Source organism: Nanorana parkeri, unplaced genomic scaffold (genome assembly GCF_000935625.1).
Source record: "Nanorana parkeri isolate BGI_ZX_2015 unplaced genomic scaffold, ASM93562v1 scaffold267, whole genome shotgun sequence".
In the NCBI taxonomy this organism is placed as follows: Eukaryota; Metazoa; Chordata; class Amphibia; order Anura; family Dicroglossidae; genus Nanorana; species Nanorana parkeri.
This window is the reverse complement of record NW_017306535.1, coordinates 330,933-346,765: the sequence shown is the minus strand read 5'-3', so window position 1 is coordinate 346,765 and position 15,833 is coordinate 330,933. Positions and strand designations below refer to the sequence as shown.

At 44.2% G+C, this 15,833-nt stretch overlaps 1 protein-coding gene across 1 annotated transcript in view; it reads right to left on the bottom strand.

Annotated features, from left to right (window-relative positions):
- Positions 1–6,905: 6,905 nt before the first annotated feature.
- ELF2 (E74 like ETS transcription factor 2) overlaps positions 6,906–15,833 on the bottom strand; it is an 82,473-nt gene continuing 73,545 nt past the window's right edge. The window contains exons 6-9 of the mRNA XM_018557106.1: positions 15,039–15,125; positions 11,416–11,608; positions 10,347–10,676; positions 6,906–8,385 (exon numbers count right to left, since the gene is read on the bottom strand). Of these exons, the coding sequence (XP_018412608.1) occupies positions 7,758–8,385; positions 10,347–10,676; positions 11,416–11,608; positions 15,039–15,125 (1,238 nt within the window). The 3' untranslated portion in view covers positions 6,906–7,757. The remainder of the gene's footprint in view (positions 8,386–10,346; positions 10,677–11,415; positions 11,609–15,038; positions 15,126–15,833) is intronic.

Here is a 15,833-nt window from a genome sequence, read left to right as displayed (position 1 = left end):
ACTCTGGTTCCCAGGGTGGGGGGGGGGACGCCTTCGGCTCTTTGCGGATTTTTGGTTGGCCCACGTCTCCGACACTTGGGTCCGAGAGCTGGTTTCTTCGGACTACAAAATCGAGTTTCTGTCCCGTCCGGGGAACCGGTTCTTCCCATCCAACACACGACTCTCTCCGTCGCGGTTGGCGGATCTCCGTCACGCTGTGGCAGACCTTTTGTCCCAAGGCGTGATCATGCCAGTTCCGTTCTCGGAACGATTCAAAGGGTTTTATTCGAACCGGTTTACCGTGCCCAAGGAGGGGGTTCGGCCCATCCTGGACCTCAAACGCTTGAACACCTTTGTGCGAGTCCGTCGGTTCCGGATGGAGTCAATCAGATCCGTGGTGGCCTGGCTTCGCCAGCGGGATCTACTGGCGTCCATCGACATCAAGGATGCCTATCTTCATGTGCCCGTTTGCGCGTCTCATCAGCGATATCTTCGTTTCGCGGTGGGGAGGACCATTTTCAGTTTGTGGCGCTGCCCTTCGGGCTGGCGTTGGCCCCGTGTGTGTTCACCAAAGTGCTGGCCCTGATCCTGGCGCTGTTGCGTTGTCGGGGGGGTTTCGATCGTGGGGTACCTAGACGATCTGCTCCTACTGGCGGAGTCGCATTCTTCTATGGTGATGGCTCTGGAGGTTACGGTGCGGTCCTTGGAGGAGTTCGGGTGGCTTCTGAACATGCGAAAGTCTTGCCTGGTGCCTTCTCCACGCCTGGAGTATCTGGGCCTGGTTCCTGGTCGCGGCCCGGGTCTTTCTTCCTCGGGACAAGCTCCTGAAACTCCGTTCCAAGGTCCGGCTACTGAGGACTCGCCAGTGGTCGCCCATTCGTTTTTGCATGCAGGTCCTGGGTCTCATGGTGGCCTCCTTCGAGGCGGTGCCCTTTGCGCAACACTATACCAGGACCCTGCAGAGGAACATCCTGGTACAGTGGGACAAGTCCCCCCTGTCCTTGGACAGGGAGATTTGGATCTCTCGGGAGGCAAGGACCTCCCTGCGGTGGTGGCTTCAATCTCCGGCCTTGGTGCGGGGGAAGTCTTTCCTTCCCGTGCACTGGACGGTGGTCACCACGGACGCCAGCCTTTGGGGCGGGGTCCTGGGCTCCTTGACCATGCAGGGTCGTTGGTCGCCGGAGGAGGCCCGTCTGTCGATAAATGTGTTGGAACTTCGGGTGATACGCCTTTCTCTCCTTCATTGGTCGGCTCGGCTCCAGGGTCTGGCGGTCCGGGTCCAGTCGGACAACGCCACCGCAGTGGCATACATCAACCACCAGGGCGGCACAAAAAGCGTGGCCGCGGGTCGAGAGGTGTTTGGGATTCTCTCCTGGGCGGAAAATCGAGTTCTGGCTCTGTCGGTGGTCTACATCCCGGGGGTGAACATTTGGCAGGCAGATTACCTCAGTCGACAGTCGGTGGATCCGGGGGAGTGGTCTCTGCACCCGGAGGATTTTCAGCAGCTATGTCGTCGCTGGGGGATGCCGGAGGTGGATCTTCTGGCGTCTTGGTTCAACCGGAAGGTGGACAGGTTTGTGGCCCGGGCCCTGGTGGCTCCTTGGGGTCATTACGGTCTAATTTACGCCTTTCCCCCTCTGTATCTGTTGCCTCGGCTGCTGCGTTGGATAGCGGCCGAGGGCGTCACCGTCATCCTCGTGGCCCCAGACTGGCCTCGGAGGGTGTGGTACACGGACGTGGTTCAGCTGGTGGTGGACGCCCCTTGGTGTCTGCCTCTGGGCCCAGATCTTGTCCCAGGGACCTGTGTTCCATCCTTCTTTACAGTCACCGGCTTTGATGGCGTGGCTGTTGAGCCAGGTCCTGAAGGACCGGGGGTTGTCTGATGCGGTCATTTCCACTATGCTCAGGGCACGCAAAGCGGTTTCTAGGAAAATTTACCATCGCACGTGGAGGGCCTATTTTGCCTGGTGTGAGGCTGGGGCCCTGTCCCCGCGTTTATTCTCCATCAGCAGAATCCTGGCATTCCTGCAGCGCGGAGTGGCTCAGGGGCTGGCCTTGAGTACTGTGAAGGGCCAAATCTCTGCCTTGGCGGTCTTTGGCGTCTAATGCTCTGGTTTGCACTTTTGTTCAGGGGGTGACTCGCATTGCTCCCCCCTGTCCGCTCGCCTTTGGCTCCGTGGGATCTGAATCTCGTGCTTTCAGTGTTGCAGGAATCCCCGTTTGAACCTCTTCGGGAGATTCCGCTTATGTCTTTGTCACAGAAAGTGGCCATCACTTCCGTTCGGCGGGTGTCGGAGTTAGCTGCAAGTCTCCGTTGCTGGTTTTGCATCGGGACAAGGCGGTTCTCCGTCCTCGGCCGGCTGGCGTTCCTGCCGAAGGTTGTGTCGGCATTCCATCTGAATGAGGACATTGTCTTACCTTCCCTGTGTCCGAAGCCGGTCCATAGGAAGGAGCGTGCGCTCCACTGTTTGGATGTGGTTCACGCTCCCTCAGTGTGTACTGCTTGGTGACATCCCTACCATTCAGGATCTACGATCTGTTGCCCTGTGCCCTTCAATGAACGAGAGAGAAAATAGGATTTTTGTACTCACCGTAAAATCTTTTTCTTTCCGTTCATTGAAGGACATAGGTCCCGCCATCTTTTGTGGTGTGTACACTCCTAACTGCTTGTTACTTACTGGAGACTTGTCAGCAAGTGAGGGGTTGGGCCACCCCTAGGCTGTCTTGTCTTTTGTTATGTGCCTAGCGTCCTACTCCTGCAGGTGGCGATATACCCTACCATTCAGGATCTACAATCTGTGTCCTTCAATGAACGGAGAGAAAAGGATTTTACGGTGAGTACAAAAATCCTATTTTTATCCACAGGGTCTTTACACACCGGAATGTCCTCAACAGGGAAAAAGTCTTATTAGGACATGAAAGGACTTAAGGAACACCTCCTCCATAGGATATGTTTGGGCATAGCACCTGGGAGGAGAAAATATTTTTTTCTAGATTAGGCCAGTCACTGTTAAAAACAGGGTGCAATACTGAGTGTACAGGAAAGGTTTTAACAGGATGGGCTTTTAAGAGAACCCAGGCTGGTATAAAGCAGGTTGTTCCAGGTGCATACTTCCAATGTATGTGTGCACTGCGTCAATTAGGATTGAAGTGGTATCCTTAAAGTGGACTTTTACCCCCTTTAACTAAAAATCACATCAGAATACAGCTCTGTATGCCGATTTAAAATCATATTACATTCATTAGCTAAACAAACATGTTTTTCATTTACTTACAAATAGAGTTCATCTACTTCCTGGTCCACTTTTGGCTCAAATTATGTAATGTGCCCAAGCATTGCATCCTGGGAAGGTTATATGAGCAGAGCATTGCTGGGAAATCTCATCTGAGATCTCAGGGAAAGGCATTTACCTCCCCTGAGATGATGTACATGGTCACATGTCCCAGAGTTCCAGGAAGTAAAGGGAGATAAAGTAACCTGCCCTTAGTAAACATGGCCACTGTCAGAAGACTGGGGAAGAAAAGACAAATAAGGTATGTAAAGAATACAAAGCCGACAATTATCTAGAAGTATGCGTAGATTGACATTCATAAACATTTGCAGAGGTGTTTGTTATTTTAAAGATATGGGTAAAGTTCCTCTAAGTTTTGGAGTTATGTCCGCAGACAAACTCCTCATGATCCAATCATAAAACAATGGTTGGGTTTATCCTTCATGAAAGCAGCTGCAACTTTCCCCGCAATTTCAGGCACAGTAGCAGAAAATTCCTCTCTGAATAATACAAAGGAGTGAGGCACTCCTTAACCAGTTGACATCCGCGGTGTTAAACCCCCTTCCCATCCAGGCCATTTTTCAGTATTCAGCGCTGCGGTACTTTAACTGACATTTATTCCGTCATGCAACGCTGTACTGAAATGAATTTTATACCCTTTTTTGGGGACAGATAGAGCTTTCTTTTGGTGGTATTTATTCACCACTGGGGGTTTTATTTTTTTACTATATTAAGGAAAAATTACCGAAATTTTTTTTAAAAAAACAGTTTCCCCTATATTAAATGATAAAACATTTATTATTACCCAATTTTTTGGTAAAATATAAAAGATGGGGTCACGTCGGGTAAAAAGACACTAAACATGTCAAGCCTTAAAATTGCGTGCGCGCGCGAAACCTCAAAAAACGATAATACCCAAAATTGGCCCTAGGCGACGCTTTAAAAGCTGTTACCGCTCATCAGTTTAGTGTTATCAGTGATTGATGGCCCTAAAATGATTGCTCTCACTGCGACGTTCGCGGCGATATGTAACATGTGTAGCGCAATTGTAATTTTTGCGCGCTGGGGCACCGGACGCGTATTTACGTTTATAGGCGCGTAAAAAGTATGTGTGTGCATTTAGCGGGTCTTATCTGCCCGTGCGTGCCCGCTAGGGGGCGCGCGCGAGCAGAAAAAAATTGCCGTCTGGAGACGGCAACCCGCAACCCGGACGGACAGTGCCGTCCGTCCGTTTTTTTACTACGGGCGGACGGCAAGAGGTTAAGGACTATTCCCGAGAAATGTTGCAACGTCGGCAGGTGCAATCATCTGGCCTATCAGTGACAGGTCCTTTTGGAAGTACACTACAAGCCCCCCTCCCCGGAATGATTTATGGATTGTAAGCTTGCTAGGTCCACAGGACTACTACCCTTGTGCCTATGATCTATCATGCCAAGTGTGCAATTAAGGAATTTCTCATTGAAGGTTCTTACAAAACTCAGGAATGGTTAATGCCATCAGTGACTGTCACTGTAAAGCAGCAGGGAACCCAATAAAACATCCCGAAGAATCATCCGGAGGAGATGGCAGGAAGACTGAAGGGTCCACACTCTGGACAATGGTGCCCGCATACGCAGTAAGACAACCCAAGTGAAAAGGCAAACTCAATAGGGGTAGTCAGGCAGTAATGGATACTGGCCGCCAGTTTAAAAAAAAAATGGTGATGCGCCTCTTTTCTCTGCAAACGTTTTACAGATGGCATTCCGTAGTAAACTCACGGGACTCCCCATAGCTTGAAAGTAACCATCAGGTTCCCAAAAATAAAAGGCAAGCCCGGACTCATTAAGTGGTGGTTCCTGCAGTCCAAACTACGTTGCAGGAGGTTAGGCAGGAACAACCAGGGGGGCATGCCCAATCCAGATAATCTTCACCCTCCTGATGAGCATACTCCCTAAGAATTGTTAAGGCACAGAGTTCTACCAGACAATTACACTTTGGCCCTGGACCTGTAAAGCACTCTGCGGATAACCTGCACAATGCACCATGTCTAGGAGAGCACCTCAGCAGAGCCCAGCGCAATCAGGACATATTACAGGCGATCCAATTTCTTCCTCATAGCAGGGTTCTGGGTACAGCCTCCAAGGCTCTGCTGACGATCAGCTGACGCAGAAAGCTACAAAATGAGTGCTACTGGCTCTGCAGCAACTAAATAAGCTTGCTGATAGAAAGAAATACTGAAAGAAGTAGTAAGAGTTTGATGCTCTCTAAAAGGGGAGAAGAGACAGTACTCCTTAGACACCAAAAAAACTGAAGCATGATTGTGGAGTGGGAAGGGTTATACTAGGCTGTTCTTACAGCTTTGTTTGCCAGTGTTCACTTTCCTGAAAGCTACAGCATAACCCTACATGCCTGAATTACTCATCTTGCGTCCCTTAATGTACAACTAGGAAATTTCCTTTATTACCTTTTTCTTTGTTTTATTTCCAGCAGTCTTTTGAACATCATTCTCTTATGCTGTAGGCATGGAGAAGCCACAGCCTATCACACTGCTCAAAACAATTGCCGACTACGAGCCTGCCTCGGTCAAGCAACGTATAAAGCTGCAGGATGCGTGGACACCTGGGGACATTTATAAAGCAAGTTGGCAACATTGTTATTCACAAATTAGTCTACCCCTTGCTCAGAAAAATCTCTGAAACAGGTTTACAGTCCCCTGGGGTCTTTATTCCTGGGCAGCCAAGTGCTACAGTTTGCAAAGATCGGAGATAGATTTATTACTGAAGAGAAGACAGATTTTCACTCTAAACAGGTGCATAATTAAGAAGTAGCCAAGGTCAGGTTTCATTCTGTCACTGTGTTACTGTAGGGCAGCTGAAGGGGGAATTTATAACTGAAGCTGAACCCTTGTAGTAAATCTGTCTCGGTGCTCCTGTTTAGGATTGCTTTGCAGTAGAATTGCTGTGCATTGACAGCTGTCTGTAGTTGCCCAGTAAAAGCAGGCACAGGAGGCTGACAAGACTAACGCTGCATTGGAGACCTATGTTGTCACCCTATCAGAGAAAGCCCATAGAGACAGCAGAATCTGGCAGGATGAACAGGTAAATACTGCCAGCAAGAAAAATAGATTGCACTACTACTGTATATTTAGGAAATAGAGGGAATGATTTATAAAACTTCACTTTTTGGGTTACATACACTTACTTTAAGGCCAAAGGAAATATATGCGTACAAGAGACAAAAAAAAAAAGCTTAATAAGGAAAAACAAGACACATTGAAATTCATTTTCTATAATGCAGTAAAATCTACTTGAATACACTTTGAAACAAGAGTACAACAAAATAGAATATACTTCAAATGTTGAATATACAAACTATTGTAGTTCATTCTGAACACTGGTACTTTATCCCCAAACCCTCCCAAAGTGTCCCCATCATAACTTCAACTAACAAAATAGCAGGCTCCAAACATCTTGCTCTCCGAAAAAAAATGAACTCATGCGTGCAGTGACCTTTCCAAATGGATAGCAAAAATTGAAATGTATTGCGTGTGACAAAAGCATGTTACCCTAAAAGGCTTGCTTGCCTGCTGCTGTGCCCCAAATCTCATCCGCCGCTGCATGAAAGGCTCTCAAAATGCTCATAGACCATCTCAGCCACAAAGATATAAAAAAAAAAAAAAAAAAAAGGCCAGACTTGAATCTACCATATAAAATATGTTACAGTTATTTCTATGCCAATACTGTGCTAGGTACAAGATTTTCCTCCATATTTTCTATAATACATTTATATATAAAAAGATTGCTTTACACAAAACAAGCCATTAGCTTATTTCAAGAAAAAAAAATAAAACTGACTCAGTCTAAGGCTTCCATATGAAATCTGCTTTCTATTAAACCCAAATCTCATTTGTACTTTTCGTTTCAGAAACGTAAACGGGAGTCTCTTATCTTGCTCTCCGCACGCACCGCATTTCACACACTTGCCTTGCAGAGGTTTCAACATAGCACCGGTCAAAAGAGGGCTATTTGTACACAGTGGTATAAATTGCTGGTATTAAAAAGAAAATTCTATATTGTATATATAAAGCAATAATAAAAAAAAGGAATCTAGAAAACAAAAAGTTATAAATTTACAATTGCCACGTTGACCTAAACTTGAGTTTCTACTTTGGGAAAACAAACAGCCGCTCTGAAAAGTAATTTTAGTGTTCCACTTTTTACTTAATGTAACCTAGAAAATATATATGCATGTATTAATGAACGCTTTGGTCCCTTTTAGTTTTTGTTTTCCTTAGCTGTAATTTTATTTGATGTTAGAGGCATTATTCCCATCAGCCTGTGAACAATGATCCCACTGAAAACATGGGAAAAACTCCAGTAAAATGTTCATTTCCTTTAAACTCCGCGTATACACATCTTCTGTCTTGCTTTAAAGTCTCACAGGACTCGAACCTCCTCTCTTCCCTCCAGAAAAGAAAAGTTTATTTTATTGTCAGTTTGACCCAAAGCACAAATGGGTGGAATGGTCTCATTTATCACACACCATCGTCCCTTCTTGTTTGACAGTCATTGGCAAGGTAAGACCCGAAGAAGGAGCACTAACAACCACCACATGCGTTACTGTTTTGCCGCCGTCTGCTTGTTTGTCATCTTTCACCAACTGAAATGTTTTAAATTCTCCATCCGGCCTGCTTACCACTATGTCCGACTTCATATCAGGTCCTTTAATAAGGGTACTGATGACCCGTGGTGGTGTCTGGCAACGGGCTTGTTGTGCTGGCATTGCTAGTCTCATAACAGGAGTGCCATGGGCAATTGACACAGGAGTAAGTGCTCTGACAGTCAGTGGGGTGCCCACTAGATTCAATCCCCCTGCTCCGCTCAGGTTGGGCTTTGTTTGCAGCTGACATTGGGTGAGCTGAGTAGTGGGGATGGTAATGATTTTGGCAGGCTGCATCGTGAACTTATCACTTTCCGTAGAAGTTGCCATCATAGTAGGTATTGTCTGGATGACAACCTTCGGTGCTGTAGCAGATGTGGGGCTGGTGTTAGCAATCAAGGGGGTTCCAGTGTTCATGGACTGGACGGCCAATGTTGAGATCTTCTGTCCTAGGGAAGTCATCATGACAGGCACTTGCATTGCAACACGGACAGTCCTATTAGAAACAAGAAAAAAATATTTAAAATGTATAATATGTTTTAGATTGCAATAAGAACTGACAAAAAGTTAAAATATCAATAGTTTTGGTTCTAACAGAATAAAATATGTCACAAAACTTTCTGCAGACTGCCAAATGAAAAAGATGTCAGTAGCATCCATTTAGGGCTGCAACAAACTAATCGATAATAGTTGTCAACTATTCTCATTATCGATTAGTTGGTTGGATCTCCTAGCTCTCTCCTCCACACTGAAAGGAGGGCACAGCAAGCAGTGGGTGGGTGCAATAGCCAAACTGCTATTGCACCAACCCACTACCGGCAGTATTTACATTCAGCTGTCTGCGGAATCTTGCCACTGGCAGCTGTCATTCCCTGGCTGTAGCTATTCAAGCGCCATGTGCTTCCAAAACAATGATTAAAAAAAAAAAAAATTATAAAAAAGGTGGGGGGGAAAAAAAAGTAATTTTCAGTTTTGACTTGACAAATTCTGCTGTGGGAGGTGCATTGCAGTACCAACTATTTCAATGGCACCCCAAATCCCACCCACAGTGTGATCGTCCGCACGGTACCATAATGCTGTGCATTCCAGCACAGTGCGATTGCAAAAAATTCTGCGTGCAGTTTGATTCTGAAGTAAACTTTGTTTGTAACACTGCATTTGTGTATTTTATTTAGCTGCAGCCCTACATCTATTTTTAATTATTTGCGAATGACACTATATTTTATTCTTTCACTACATCCCTATTAATAGGTTGTTCCTACATATTATGGTGTGAAATTAAAGTGACATTATAAAGAATTAGATGACTTTTAGCAGACCAATCAATAAAATGTAGAAGGTACCGTTTCAGCATTAACATATAACTAAAGCCAAAACATTTTTGTCTTCGTTTTGGATAAAGCAGGGAGCTCAACAAGGTTATTTTTGCCAACTGTGTCCAATTAGGGAGATTTCCATTTACTTCTGTCCGACAATCCCAACAGAAAGTAAGAGATCATGTCCTCTTTGATGGTTTTCACCTGAACAGGTGTTGGAAAATTTCCCTCTATACCTGCTCTGGTGGCAAGTCAAAATTTTGGATTTTTACTCACTTTCAGTCCCAGATACAAAGGTCACCAGAAGAAATAGTGAGGGTGAATCTTCCAAGTGGGGACAAGAATTTTAACCCCGCACGACACTTTCCAAAACAAAAACAAAAAAAAAGTCAGTTTTGGCTTTAGAGACGCTTTCTAGTTTGAAAGAAAACCTTTTTCTTGTAAGAAGTAACAAACACTGAAAAGCCAAGCCACACAAGATACAACAGTTCATCGTATCCTTTTTCCAACAAATTGCCTGTGCATAATTAATGTACAAGCTGAAGAAGTTACCTTGAGACCAGAGGCACGTATAATTCAAAAAGATTTGCTTTATTGGAATATATTTTTGTAGTTGTGATCCCATAAAGCAAATCTTTTTAAATGATACGTGCCTCTTGTCTCGAGGTAACCTCTTTAGCTTGTACATTAATTATGCACAGGCAATTTGTTGCTTCATATGCTATATGGTTACATACTGGGTCTCGTTTTTGCTGTGGTGTTGTGAACCACTATTTATAATGAATATTTGAATAAGTTTCTCCGAGTAATCCAAAATATTTTGAGCAGTTTATCCCTTATCCGCCCTTTTAGCTCACAGATCATCTAATGCGAAGACCATGGTGGTTGGATGACAGCTGATGACACAGTTGTTGCAAAACAAATCTAATACTAGCCACATACAGTAAGGTTTTCGACTGCTCAATGCCACAGACGTTGCCAACAAATGTATAAGAAGGGGGCCGGTCAAACTGTGAGACTTCCCAATACATTTGTTACAAGAACAAAATAAATAGGCTACTGGATTATGGAGCCTTAACATTTGTGTGGGGAACCCTTTCACAAGGATGAGAGAATGGTCAAACAGAATTTGGAAGCTGACCTCTGTACTGGGGTTGGCGTTGTGCTGGTAGGAGAGTTAGGAGATGCCTCATTCCCAGGAGAAGCCAAGCTGACAAATCGGGGCTTCCTGGGTGAAATCTGCTGGGTGGGGATTTTCTCCAGTCGAGACGGCATAGACATTTTAAGAATTCCATCTGTGGGCATAGAAACACGCTCCAGAGACTTGTCATCTGCAGGAGACACCAGCTCTTCCATGCAGGATTCAGTCTTCTCATCTTCTATAACCACTATATTTTTGGGCATCTCCTTAAACTGGTATACTAATCGCTGGCCTTCCACTTTTGCTAGAATTCCTCTTTGATAGTAATACCTACAAAAACAAAAAATACAGGAAAAATATCCTTATAAAGAAACTTTCATTAATATTACAAAACATACAAAGTAAAAAATTATCCACCTCAGCTAGTCTAAATAAATGGATTTAAATTGGAGAAAAATAAATAAATTGGTAGCAAGACGACTTTTATTGCAGAAAAGACTGAGGGGAATTTATCAAAACTGGAGCAGCTGTGCATAGCAACCAATCAGCTGAACTGAACAAACTGAAGAGAGCAGCTGATTGGTTACCAGGCAGAGCTGCTCCAGTTTTAATAAATTCCCCAAAAGTATTGTGGGTTCGCTAAAGAGGCAGCACCGCAGATGCAGGGTTTGTATTAGGCTTCTTTTAGCACAGATGAGCACATATTCACCAGCTGGAAGAATAAAAGACTGCATACAATTAACAAGCATGTTTACGCCAAAAACACTAAATATTTTTATTTTTGCCCCTGACAAAAAGGAAAAATGTGTATAAATACACTGTAGGTTTCCTTTTATGTTTGAATAATAAATGCTTACAGTGTGTTCTGAACCTATTATATATGTATAGATAATCAACTATAAACTATGAATTCATTATTACTGTTACAGTGTGTTTGCACACTAGAAAGCATTTGCAAGTCACAAAGGTGCAGTACAGCTGACAAGAATATTCTTTTTGCAACACTGATGACTTGAATAGACACACATACAAGATGGTAAAAAGCCACAGAATAATTTATCTAGGTTACCTCAAGGCACGTCCCATAGTCTCATAATTCATGTCAGGTTTGTTCTTGTGTTTCCCCCAAAGTTTTGAAACGGCTTTGGAGTCCACCAGCTTAAAGATGCCCTTCTCCCTCTGTGTCCACTTAATATATCTAGGGCAAGTGTTCTTATCTTGCAGCAAGTCCAACAGGAACTCCCAGAGGTAAGTCGTATTTCCTAAAAAGAACACATCAAAAAATACATTGCAATTATAAAATCACAGTAAAACAAGCCCAAAGAAAAGATAAAAATAAGTTTAAATTAAAATATAAAATAAAAAATTAGATTATAATTATCATATACACTATATAGCCAAAGTATTGGGTCGCCTTCCTTTACACGCACATGAACTTTAATGGCATCCCAGTCTTAGTCCGTACAGTTCAATATTGAGTTGGCCCGCCCTTTGCGGCTATAACAGCTTCAACTCTTCTGGGAAGGCGTCCACAAGGTTTAACAGTGCGTCTATGGGAATGTTCCACCATTCTTCCAGAAGCACATTTGTGAGGTCAGGTACCGATGTTGGATGAGAAGGCCTGGCTCGCAGTCTCCGCTCTAATTCATACCAAAGATGTTCTATAGGGTTGAGCTCAGTACTCTGTGCAGGCCAGTCACGTTCCTCCACCTCAAACTCCCTCATCCATATCTTTATGGACCTTGCTTTGTGCACTGGTGCGCAGTCATGTTGGGACAGGAAGGGGCCATCCCCAAACTGTTCCCACAAAGTTGGGAGCATGAAATTGTCTTGGTATGCTGATGCCTTAAGAGTTCCCTTCACTGGAACTAAGGGGCCAAGCCCAACCCCTGAAAAACAACCCCACACCATAACCCCCCCTCCACCAAACTTTACACTTTGCACAATGCAATCAGGCAAGTACCATTCTTCTGGCAACTGCAAAACCCAGACATGTCCATCGGATTGCCAGGCACAGAAGTGTGATTCTCACTCCAGCTAACACATCTCCACTTCTCTAGAGTCCAGTGGCGGCGTGCTTTACACCACTGCATCCGACGCTTTGCATTGCACTTGGTGATGCAAGGCTTGGATGCAGCTGCTCGGCCATGGAAACCCGTTCTATGAAGCTCTCTACACACTGTTGTTGTGCCAATCTGAAGGCTACACGAAGTTTGGAGGTCTGTAGCTATTGACTCTGCAGACAGTTGGCGACTTTTGTGCACTGTGCACTTCAGCATGCGCTGACCCCGCTCTGTCATTTTACGTGGCCGAGTTGCTGTTGTTCCCAGTTGCTTCCACTTTGTTATAATACCACTAACAGTTGACTGGAATATTTAGTAGCAAGGAAATTTCATGGAACACCTGAATGTAAGGATTTGGAGGGGTGTCCCAATACTTTTGGCAATATACCCCTAACGTCTTGCGAGTATGAAAAGTAAGAAGTCTGCCCAGGGGGGACAAACACAACTAACACCTGAGAGAGTTTAGCACTTATCCCCACTCTATCCAAGGTTTAAAAAAATGCTTTGGTTAGAGTTTCACCCTAAAAAGTGAAACCTTATTTCCTGGAAGTCCAAGCAGTAGATCCAAGCAGACCTAGAAACCCATGCAACATAAAATATACAGCTTTAAAAATGCAATAATATTTTTAAGAGGACAATAAAAAGAGAATACCTATTTTTTGGACTTAAGAGAATTATATATACACTCATCCCCATAATTAGAGCTGACATATGATACTGAAGCTGTCACACGTCTGCTCTTTTCATCTGGAACTGAGCGATAACATACCTCCAATCGCTCAGTTCCTGATTTTCTCCTTACAAAGAGCGGTCCCTGTAAGTCACTGTTCTTTGCATGGATTCCCCCACCCCTCTCAGTTTCTTCAGAGCTGACTGGAGGAACGGATGAGGAAGGGGGCGGGCACAGCTGTCAATCAGGCAGCAGGGTGTATCCTGACTATATCGTCTCGTTGTTCTATCAAAGTTTGTAGAAGACAAGGATCACCAGCACTCAGTAATATCATTCAATATGTCCATTTAATTGGACAGATCGTCGCAATAACAAATGCCAACGTTTTGGGGTCACACAGGGTCCCCTCCTCAGGGTGAAAAAGATGTGTGGCCCTGACACGTTGGCATTTGTAAATTGTGACGATTTGTCCATTTAAATGGACATATTGAATGATATTACTGAGTGCTGGTGATACTTTGTCTTCTGCCTTGTATCTGCACGGCGCCATCCGTGGTCATCACTGCGAGCACCACTGTGGCATAGGCCGGGAACGTTGCGAGGTGTATGGAGGGTTCTTCCATTTATCTACTATCAAAGTTTGCGACTGCATAAGAATGTGTGACCAGTGACGTGGCCACACATTTTTACATAATCCTGCCCAGTTTTTGGGCGGTGGAATGTGTGGCTGGTCATGGGGTCACACATTTTAACGTAATCACGCCCATTTTTTCAAGGGTTAAAATATGCGACCGGCAAAAGGTGTAGAATTCCAAGCTTTCTCAGCTGTTCCAGGGCAGATCGGCATGGCAGATGGTATGTGCCAAAGAACCGATCTTCCCTGGAACAGCTGATCGGTCCTGAAAACTCACTTCTATTCGACTTTGTGAGTGCGATCTGATATTTCACAAAGTCGGATAGAAGTGACATTTCAGGACCGATCAGCTGTTCCAGGGATGATCGGTTCTCCTGCACATACCATCTGCGATGCCGATCTGCCCTGGAACAGCTGAGAAAGCTTGGAATTCTACACCTTTTGCCGGTCACATATTACGCTAAAATGTATGACCACGTGACCGGTTACACATTCAAACCCAGTCACAATCTTTGATAGAACACTGGCTGCAGCACGTCTCTGTGCTGTCAGCATATAGTGGGCAACAGCCTGCTATATGCCGAGTTTTGAGTCACAGGAGGACAAAATATATGTCCTCCTGTGACCCTAAAGAGAACTATGGCGGGGGAAAAAAAAGGTTTGATCATAGATCTCTTTTAAGCTAACACAAGTAATAATTTAATTGGCCCGAGAAATCGCAGCGTGAACAAAGACCTGACAAAAGAACGAAATTGTGTACAACATAACCTCCTACTGGCTGCATTTTTAGGATAGGATATTTTAGGATGTGTCTAGAGAAAATTACAAGCTCTGCCAAGCATAGTATAATGACACTGGCAACATATACAAGAGGTATATTGTGAAAACCTATAAATTAAAAAAGGTGCATGATTCATTCCATCCGAAAATTGGTGCAATTTATTGCCTCGAAAAACAGTTACCTTTAAGGCATGCCAACTGTCAAGGTTACCAGTGTTTTTATTTTAGCTCTCAACCAAACTTTCAAGCCCTCAAATGGCTGGAGTCATAGCTGATCACTTGCGCAGCACCATAGCAACTGCAATCCGAAATAGAGACTAAGATGGCACCTTCCCTGGCTGTAAGGGATTGGATGTCGTAGTTCCGCCTTAAGTACGATAACCCTGGTTAAGCTAAAACATGTACAGATCATATATTAAGTATGGACAGTGGTAGTCAGCGTGCGGAGAACATTCTGATTCCTGTAGCCATCAGAAAAGAATGTCCAATTTTAGGCCTGGTCCCAAAATGATTGATACCAATATGGAGAGGGATTCTAGTTATACCTTTGCCTTCTCTTGGTTTCTTCTTCATACCCAAATCTGGGGATCCATTGGCAAACGTGGGTTGTTGTACCTTTGGTTTACGACCAGCTGCACAATGGGATAAAAAGTGTCACATGTGAGTAAACACAAACCTACAAAAAAAAAAAAAAAAAATACATTTCTAAAAACACTTTTTTGTACACCAAATCCTATGCAGCTACTTTTAAATAGTCACTCCTCTGGAATGTGTGACACTTTAAAATGGACCTTGCATCTGAAAAATGCAAGGCTTAATTAAACTTAAAAAATTAAAACCTACGTGTTTTTTTAAATTGGGAGAAACAGCAAAAATATTCTTGATGGCACTGGTCCATGGCAAAATCCTGGGAAAGTGGTGGATTCCAAATCTAATGAGACCTTGGATCCTCAGGGGCGGATTTATAAAGCAGGGAATTATAACATTCACTGAGGTCCGCTGGAGACAGAAGGACCATAATAATGTGCGTTTCCCAGTGCATCTGCAAAGCACCACTGTTCCAGCCCAGGGCCGTGTACAATATGGACCTAATAAAAGGCAATACATGTAAAAGTTGCAGCAAAGGGTGATGGGGTAAGAAACAGAATAAGGTGTACTTATCCATTAACAGCTGTTCATTCAAGCAAATTGCAATGTAATTTTTTAAGAATAAAAACTGTCTGAAGTTATTAAGGCCATGTTCACAAGAGCAGTAAGACTAAAGGGTTTCTGAAATGCATTCTAGACGTGCTTTAGATACACTTTGGAGGCACTAGAAAGATTTCTGAAGGTCTCTGAAT